This window comes from Salvelinus alpinus, chromosome 11 (assembly GCF_045679555.1).
Source record: "Salvelinus alpinus chromosome 11, SLU_Salpinus.1, whole genome shotgun sequence".
In the NCBI taxonomy this organism is placed as follows: domain Eukaryota; kingdom Metazoa; phylum Chordata; class Actinopteri; order Salmoniformes; family Salmonidae; genus Salvelinus; species Salvelinus alpinus.
Window position 1 is genome coordinate 60,313,598 of NC_092096.1, and position 10,169 is coordinate 60,323,766.

At 40.4% G+C, this 10,169-nt stretch overlaps 1 protein-coding gene across 1 annotated transcript; it reads left to right on the plus strand.

Annotated features, from left to right (window-relative positions):
* Window positions 1-4,516: 4,516 nt before the first annotated feature.
* On the plus strand, window positions 4,517-6,946 carry LOC139533436 (homeobox protein HMX1-like). The gene is made up of 2 exons (XM_071331465.1): window positions 4,517-5,265; window positions 6,023-6,946. Exons 1-2 carry the CDS (start codon window positions 4,962-4,964, stop codon window positions 6,631-6,633), a joined length of 915 nt encoding a protein of 304 aa, XP_071187566.1. The 5' UTR covers window positions 4,517-4,961; the 3' UTR covers window positions 6,634-6,946.
* The last annotated feature ends 3,223 nt before the right edge of the window (window positions 6,947-10,169 follow it).

Consider the following 10,169-nt stretch of genomic DNA (forward strand, 5'->3'; position numbering starts at 1 on the left):
CATCAGCCAATTAGATATTTTCAGACACCAAACTGATACCATCTGACTCCAAACTCACTTTTTCCAACTCGTTTAGAAGCCAACTATCACATATTTCAGAGCAGGCCCAAAATTCACAGCGCCTTCCATTTAAACCATAATAAAACAAATAATACGTAGTTATGTTCTAGCTGCGGGTCCAGTTTTCACATTATGTTTAGCCCTATGTGAGGCGACCTCGAATCCCAAGTTTCGGCTCGATAGGTCATTCGGTGCCCGAGCAAAACCTTAATTGGTGCTGAAATTCCACTTTTTTCCATGCCTTGCTACGGGGTCCTTGAATGAGCTATCGGACAGAAATGTCGGGGTCCGTCTCTATGGGCCGAGCCGGTTTCAATGCACCTAGTCTTGCAACTCTGGGACTTTTCTAAATGTCACCATTTTGTAATGCTCAAAATGAATTGAAGTCAATGCAAATGCACCGAGGCTTTTTATCGGTCCGAGAACCTTCTAGAGCCACATAACTCACCGTGCTTAATCGACCTGAGCTCTAGAACAGGTTTGTAAAGTTTCAGAACTCTAGGTCTGACGGTTCTTTAAAAGTTCAAACAAAAGTAACTATTGCAGGCACTGTCTGCCTCTAAGCCCCTCAGTGTGTCACTCCATCCTTTCTGTGTGGGTGTGTAAATTTTTCCTTGAAATCTGATGGGACTGATGACTGATTTACAGTTCATGAGGGTTGCCTATTCACATATATTAAGTTTTGGAAAGATTTGACTTTTTTAACCCTTCGAAACAGCCCTTTTGACACCAATTATGGCACTTCCGGTTGGCACAGGAAGCTGAAAGTAAACACATATCCTCATTGGAGTGGGCTTTTACAGAATCCTGAGTTTTAAGTCTATACGTTAAGAACTCACTGATTTACATAGGGTTGAATGCACTATTTCTCTCAAACTGCAGGTTGGGTATGGCAAACACTTTTAGGGTGATTTAAAATCGAATCTTTAGAATCGACACAGGTAGACCTCATAGTGGCCTGATGGATTGTCATCGAAGACAGGTTCATAAGGCATTATTAACCCACATAGGCTTCAGGTTGAATTTAGGGGAGCAGGAAATGTATTCCTATGGGGAGACATGTCATTGTAAACTGTTTGATGTAAACACCTTCTTTTAACTATTAAGGGTTAATGCCACACGGTCAATGTTAGGCTTGCACAGATCGGGAGGACCTTAGGAACGTTCCTGAGGTCAAATTGTGCTTCTAACCTTAACGGTTCTCTCTCTGTCTCCCAAAAGCAAAAAAATATGAAATTGAGGTCAAAGGGTCATTTGGGTCCTTCTTCTTGTCCCTGTCGCTGCACTCAGACCGAGCTAGCTACGGTCAAGCGGGGCATCTCGTTGAACTCGGCACGGCCTGGAGATAATGGCAATGCCATTTCAGGCTTTGTGTGTCTTTAAGCACCGTACTTTTTCACTCCATCCTTTTATCCCCTTTTCTTCGTGGTATCCAATCGCTAGTAATTACTATCTTGTCTCATCGCTACAACTCCCGTATGGGCTCAGGAGAGACGAAGGTCGAAAGCCACGCGTCCTCCGAAGCACAACCCAACCAAGCCGCACTGCTTCTTAACACAGCGCGCCTCCAACCCGGAAGCCAGCCGCACCAATGTGTCGGAGGAAACACGGTGCACATGGCCCCCTTGGCTGGCGCGCACTGCCCCCGGCCCGCCACAGGAGTCGCTGGAGCGCGATGAGACAAGGATATCCCTACCGGCCAAACCCTCCCTAACCCGGACGACGCTAGGCCAACGGACCTCCCGGTCGCGGCCGGCTGCGGCAGAGCTTGGGCGCGAACCCAGAGACTCTGGTGGCGCAGCTAGCACTGCGATGCAGTGGCAGAGCTTCGAGACCCACTTAAAAAATGTTCGTCTGAACACACTGCAACTGGATCTGTAACTTTTTTTTTTTAACTCCTTTTTGTGAACATGACCAATTTGTCAATGTACAATTTCTCAAAAAACAACGAAAGATAAATGGCTGGTTCTTTTTTTCCTGACACCGTATGCATATGTACTTTGACGTGAAGCGGTCAAATTAACACCCTACTTTACGTTTTTGACCTTTAATCCCAGATAAATGGCCATAACTCAAAAAGCGTTGAGGCCTCGACGCCATCTTGTTCGGGGCCAACTGTCCATTACGTCTTCGAAATATTTTCCGTTTAGGAGAAAAGGCCACATGCATTTGCAATGTGCTTGTGCATTTGCAATATTATTTATTTTCCCTCTGGTGGGAATTTCCTAGACTGCGGAGAAATGACCAAAATGTGTTATATTTATAAAACGGAAACCGAACGTCCGAGAGATTTAGTTTGATGACTTCCTGAAAGATCTCTCCCCCGCGCACGGCCCGACGCCGTCCGCGAATTTTAGAAACGTTGCAGGACGTCTAGTAAGGGACCTTACATTTGCAATGTGGCGTTTCTCACTAACCATATGGCGAGTGCTAAAATGTTCCCTTAAGGTATGGAAAGGCCTTGGAAAGGCCATAAGTGTAAGCCAACATAATTCATTATTTTACATTAACATGTAATACATGCATTATGAAGAAAATGGTGTAATTTAGGCTCCACGAAATATGAAATGGGTTATGAAGAAAATCGTGTATGGTTGCCTACATGACAAAAAGGCGTTCTGATTACAAGTGCACCAGTATCCAAAGTATTAAGCGAAATCAAGCACAGAAAACAGCATTGGCTGTTATTAACAGCATTAATAAAACAATATTTCCCACGAATTAAGTCGCAGGTAAATGTGCGTCTTTTCTCAAATTCTGTTCAGCAAGTCTAAAACAGTACATATAGGCATACAACGACACATTTAAAAAAATGGTTAAACAAAGACAACATTTCTGTATATTCATGACGTTGAATTAGCCATTAAGAAGAACAAAAATGAAATATAAATTATCGCGTCTATATGGTTGTTGCAAAGGCTTGTGTCGCCTACTGGTTAAATTCGTGTCTTTTCGCACGAATTAAGTAGCACAGAAATTCGTGTATTTTCAAACGAATTTAACCAGCCCAAAAATGCACACAAACGCACGAAATCTGCTGAAATACATTTTGTACATATATGCCCGAATTGAATGTGAGACTGTGTTGATTGGCCATATACCACACCCCCTCCTGTCTTATTGCTTAATTGTTATTATTTTTAAACACATATCTGGCCATACGATAACACCCCATTCTCTACGAGGCAAATGTGATGTTAACCTACATTTTTTCCATAATAAAAAGATGATTAAAACAAAATATTGATTAGTAATGTACTTCATTAAAGGTTATAACATTCAATAAACATTTCGAACATTAATGGTGGGTTAGTTTTACTAAATTGTGTTTGCAATATTGTTTGATGTTTTACTGGCCAAATTTAGAGCATAATGTGGAATTGTAAATAAAATTTAAAGTTATAAGCAATAGCAGAGTTTATGCAATATTTATGATAATAATAATACTATACACAACTTTAGTAAACTGAATTTCATTGCTTTCCTAAAGACTTCAATTAAAAATGAACACATACTTTTTATTTAACTATGCAAGTCAGTTAAGAACAAATTCTTATTTACAATGACGGCCTAGAAACAGTGCCTTGTTCAGGGGCAGAACGACAGATTTGTACCTTGTCAGCTCGGGGATTCGATCTAGCAACCTTTCGGTTACTGGCCCCAACGGTCTAACCACTAGGTTACCTGCCGCTCCGATATTAATACAACATACAATAAAACTTACTATACAATACACAACTTTTTCGAATTTTAGGCCCAATAAGAAATGATACTTCACATGCAGATTTGCATTATTCTTGTTCGTTTATTATATTAAAATAGGACTACGCAGGAAACCACTTGAATGTAGGCTACTCTGTCATACAATGCATTTATTATTAGTTTTTCTAAACAACTTGAAAGTTGATAGCCCTACAATAACTGCACAACTTGAAAGTTGATAGCCCTACAATAACTGCGATATCATTATTTGACTGAGAGAACTTGGGACACACATTGGACACTAAAGTAGGCCTAACTGTTAAACGTAGGCCAAATAAAAAAACTAAAACATGTTGACTAAACATTACAACATAATAAGTATTTTCAAATAGAGGAAACCTAGTCCCAGATCAATAGCTTCAATTTCCTGCTAAATAATGCCAAGTTATCATTGGCCATAATGACAAATAATGCTAAATTAATTCCTGCAATATCGAAATCCTAAACCTGGACTTTCTATTACCTTTTAGAGAATGGGGTTAAAAAATGCTTAACTAAACTGAATTGATTGTGAAATGCTGTTGATATTCTATCGATATTCAATGAATTGCACGTGGCCACCCTCCTATCAATTGAATAATTATTGCACGAGAACGAATGCATGCATGCAAATATGAATGGACAATAAAGCTAGAGCTTGCATAGACAGAAGTAGCCAATAGGAGGTACTGTGTCATTCTCCAAGATGTGGGCTCTTCTTCTACCATGCATCCCAGCCCAGGGACACGGCCGTATCTCTGCTTTGATTTGCTCCCTAATTGACCTAAATAACGTATCTGAGAGACAGGGTCCCTCCAACCCCTCAAGGCAGACTATAACACAGTGTAGTAGCTCAATGCGAGTAACTATCTTATTTTCTATAGTAATCTTGCTCGCTTCCCCCACTGTCCAATCGCAAGACGCAATTTCTTTGCTACGCTTGGATCTCGCGCGGTTGAATTTACAGTAGTTTATCTGCGGATTCTCTCAAGGTCTCACACTCTTCACTCGAGCTCTCATGGATAACTCGACAGACTTCGATAGAAATAGTAGACATAACTGAAAAAAGCAAAAGATACATCCACTAATGTCTAAACAGACCGTAAGTATTTAAAAGTTATTTATTTATCGGTGACTAGGTGGTTTGAAAACGTCGAAATATGCTTGATAAGGAACCGGAGTCTCAACATCATGATCCAACGTCAAGAAGCTCATCATTTTCAATTGAGAATTTACTTCGCTCTACTACCAGGACTACAGACAGGCGGTCTACGACCGAAGATGAGTTTTTTTATAAAGAAACGGGACTGTCTTTCAACCAAGTCGCTGTCATTGAGAGCCGCTGGGGCCAAGTGGAGCGTCAAGTGTCCTACTTTGGGTTAAACGCCCAACGCCTTGCTGAAGCCGGTTGCATTTCAGACTGGTGTGGGACATCGCCCAATAAAGCTTGCAGCGATTTACAGAGTAAGTGTCACTTTTGTTAATTGGCCCTTATGTTTATGCCTGTATGAAAGAGACATAGCCTAAAAGCACACCAAACTGTAGCTTGCTTACTACTAGCTGATAGCCTACACTGTTCAGGCTGATCCGCTCAACAAGGAGCATGTGAGGATAGCCTACGCATTTCCTCAGATAATGAGGGTAAAAACAACGTGAACGAGCTGTGATCTACAATGCTTGGAGGTTGCTGTGCGTAATGTTAGCCGTCATTTTCAATGGCAATACACAATACATGGTGACATGGCAGTAAAAATAGACAACATTACATAGCATTTTTTTGTCATGCATAGCCCATATATCCTGCAACAAACCATAACAGCACTAGTGTATTCGCTCTTACCCGGTGCGTAAAACATCTCCATGCGGTTCCTCTTTACACGGGGTATGGCACGCCACTCAAATACATTTCAAACGTAACATTGATTGGAAATTGAGTTTATAAACCAGAATTATGGTGCTTATACATTTGCAAGGCTACTGTGTTTCATTACAAGTTTCATTACAAGCTATAGGTCATCGTTTTTCAAGTCGATATGTGGCCTGCCCGCAGCACTTAAAAAATTCGACTACCATCGAAAAATGCAATAACGTATCAGGGTTGATATCATGATTGAGAGATGATCATGCACGTATTCATCTCTAGGAATATTGTCCGGTGCGTAAAATGTAGCAGAAACAGTTTACCAATGGCATTCCTCATGATACTCCCCGTTTATTTCAGGTCCGCAGTGCCACTCCAGCAACTCAGATGACCCCGGATACTCCCTACCAACCAGCGACCGGGATTCCCCGGCTCTACCGGAGCCAGTGGAAGACCACGACGAACGGAACGAGAGGGCAGAGTGCAGTCAGACAGACGACAAGGATGACGAAACAGGATCCTCCTGCTTCGCGCGAGACGACAGTGACACACCTGATACGAAAGCAGCTCGCAAGAAGAAGACCCGCACCGTGTTCAGCCGGAGTCAGGTGTTCCAGCTGGAGTCCACCTTCGACATGAAACGCTACCTGAGCAGCACTGAGCGGGCGGGGCTGGCCGCTTCTCTACAACTTACCGAGACTCAGGTCAAGATTTGGTTCCAGAACCGCAGGAACAAGTGGAAGAGACAGCTAGCTGCCGACATGGCGTCCACGAGTATCGCCTTTTCGGCTCAAAGGATTGTCAGGGTTCCTATTCTTTACCACGAGAACGCTTCACCTGGGACACTGAACGCAAACCTGGCACAGGTGTCGCCACCCTTAGTGGGTTTTTCGAGTACTGTGAATTTTCCCATCTCCCAGTTCACCCACCCCATGTCTTTTATAAGATCACAAATGACAGGCCTAGTGTGAGGCACACATTATTGGTGTATTATATTAAACTAACAATTTGAGTATTGGACACAGTAGAGACAATCCCTTCAAGAGTTTATTGCTGAGGGTGACTTTATTGCAAATCACCAAGATCACAGCCACATTCATAAGGGGATGACACTCATTGAGCAACCTGTGTAGCATATAGCCTCAACTACTTTATTTTAATATGCGCAATATGAGCATGGGGTTACGGGAACTGTATTCTTTCATATTTCATATTTCTTATTTAAACTGGGTTTCAGTTGACATTTTGTACACAAGAGTTGTCTGATCAATGTAAATAAAATAGATGAAGTGCACACCATGTTTCATGTTTATTGTGTTGACGAAAAGGCCTGCTTTGTATTCTCATAATTAGCACGAAGGTATATTATGTTGATAATTAGTCTCATTAAGATTCTGTCTGACCAGTGGCTAGGCCTATGTCCATTGAAAATACACTGAAAACCTAATCCAACCGCAGTAATACGCATTTTCCCTTTCATAATACATAAACATTCACCAGGATATTTTCAAGGCCAAAATGTTTATGCCCCTGCATTTAGGCCTAATTTGCGAAATTCCACACCAATGTTGAGTAGACACAGATTTCTAAAGTGACGACTGAAAAGACATTTCTTCTTATAGTTTATCAGTGTATTTTTTTTAGGTTCAGTGGGATATAGGGGCACAGGTAATGGAACGTTTTACAGTTTTTTGACACTTCGAATTGAATGTAGGCCTATATGGTACTTATCATCAGACTGAAATTGTCAATAAAGTTGTGTAAAATGATTCATTAAATTAAATATATGAAATTAACCACAATAGAGATAATGGAAATAGATTTTTGTCAAATTAGGACATTTTAATAAAACATTTAGAATATAGGCTATAGGCCTCATATCCTAACATAATTAATTAACCTATTACATTTCTAAAACCTCAATCTCCCTAGTATGCTCAAAATAAAATGAAACTACAAGACGTAATTATGATTAATCTTTTGTAGAGTTAATATCAGTGCCCGCATAACGCATTAACGTTTCAATGCATATGATTAATGGGAGCAAAAGTGATAAAGTATAGGCCTACATAGCTGACAGCCTCAATTGTATGAATGTGACCACTTCAAATCAAATTGTACTGGTCGCTTACACATATTTTGCAGATGTTACCGCAGATGCAGCGAAATGTTTTGTTTCTAGCTCCAACCGTGCAGTAATACCTAACAATACAAAACAAATATTGTTTTCCACTCCATATAGGCCTAGAATATATATTTTAGCTAGCCATATGCCAACTCTTCATGTAATTCTGAAAACCATTGGTAAACATCTAAACAAAAATCGTTGGACACTATTTAACTGTATCGTGAATATTCCCCCGAAGGAAACAATCCAGGAGGTTAACTCTAGTCTTGCCTAAGGATGCTTCCCGCCATCATCTGATATTTGGCGTCACGCTGCCTCGCAATCTCACCAATCAAAAACGGCTAAACCACAGTCTTCTGGTTCATTGAATAACGCTATCCTACGCCCTGGTGTAGTTGCAATCGAGGAGCAATGGTGCTTGGAGTATATCTAGGCTTCGATGTTTTGGGGAACTCAATTTACCATTTAGAACACAAGGAAAATTATACATTTCGGGGAATATGAACAAGGAGGCTATTCCCTGTAGGACTGCTTCATTGAAATTCACTATTGACAATATTCTTAATCTGAAGCAAAACAACAAGAGCAATTTAGACGCATATGATGCAAAAGGACAGAGCGACACCAGGTGTACAAATTATTTTACACCCCGATATGAGGACTACGATGTTCAGAGAAGTCATGCGTCAGACTACACAACCCACGAAACAGGTGAGCCCATAGTTGGTTGGGTTTAAATAGCCCTTTGATGTTTTGCATTTGTTCATTCATGGTAAACAATAACAGCTGAGCAATTAAAACACTATCTAGCCCAGGCTACTTCAAAGTCTGAGTTATGTAATTTTTCATATTCCACTTACTGTGATCCAGTGGGTTTCACATATTATATTCGAGTTGGTGTCAGCATTGCATCAAAACAAGTTTTATCGCTTCATTTCACAGCGCAAACAAACAGCGCCCACCACGATGCAGCTTGTGTGCGTTCAGTCTGTGCGGAGGACGTCGACGCAACGAAGATGATTGACACTTGTCCAAGGACAGAGAGTACGAGCAGCTGCGACGACGTATCTGAGCAACATGAAGGAAACTCGAAAACCAACGCAATGGCAAAGAAGAAAACACGCACTATATTCTCCAAGAGGCAGATTTTTCAGCTGGAATCTACCTTTGACATGAAAAGATACCTGAGCAGTGCAGAACGGGCATGTCTGGCGAATTCCTTACAACTTACCGAGACTCAAGTGAAAATTTGGTTCCAGAATCGCCGGAATAAGTTGAAGCGACAGCTATCCACCGACATCGAAGGACCAGTTCCAGTCGACCACTTTTCAGATTCCGGGAAAAATTTGCAATTACCAACTATTTACAAAGATCGCAACATATTGGGTGGATGTTTACTACCAATGCCTTTCCCTGTTATGTATCCAGGAAACAGCGCGCCTTACATTTATTTCTCAAACGCTGGTAAATATTTTAGCATTTTCGATGCAGACGGTTGACTTTTAGGGACGTAGCCAACTCTGGAAAGCGCTACCCAGTCGACATCCATGCCAGTCAAAATCGTTTGGAATTAGAGCGCCAACTGACACGCGTTAGTAATGTTTTTATTATTTTTTAACTTCATTTTCAAGGATGTTAATACAAATGAAGCATCACTGAATATGCCCACTTTTTTCAGTGTACACACATATTAATAGGCCTTTCAGTTTATGGTAGCTCTCGTGACATTTGCGTCATTGACCAAAGCACGACATGCATGTGCCAAGTTTAGTCCTTCACAATTGCAAAACATTTAGTTAGTACAACGTTATATGGTTTCGAGTTGAATTAAAGAATTTGGCACAAGGGGAGCCTATATTGTCGAGATAGCCTACACGTTAGTATTATTTTATATTATTATAAAGCATTATCATTATTTTTCATATTCTTCACACAGTTATTTCGTCTATGAATACACACCATACCAAAGTAGGATCTATGCATGAACTATTGGACTTTGATCCATATTATTTTGTACATTAATGGCATTTGAATGAATGTATGTTTATGCTTTGCTTGGTATTTGATGTTTGAACCATTGCTTCACTTTATTAGACCAACGTTATTATCAGCACCGTTAGTTGTTACTTGCTTCCTATAGTTCCATATAAGATTTTCTTACTATTATAGCTATACTCTGTCTTGAATTGTTGACATATCTTTCTCTCTGTGAAGTTGTATTAGCGTTTAATTTATATGGCCTTACCTTTGCAGTTCCATGTTCATTTGAAATACAGTATTTGTCTAAAACTATTTCATCTTATTATCTAAAAGCATTTCAAATGACAGATTATAAAGCTGTTGACTTATATCATGAAGATGATAATATGCAATAAAAAT

Coding starts and splice junctions, on each gene's coding strand:
- LOC139533436 (XM_071331465.1), top strand. CDS start 4,962: ATGCTTGATAAGGAACCGGAGTCTCAACATCATGATCCAACGTCAAGA. Junction 5,266..6,022: donor AGCTTGCAGCGATTTACAGA/GTAAGTGTCACT, acceptor CGTTTATTTCAG/GTCCGCAGTGCCACTCCAGC.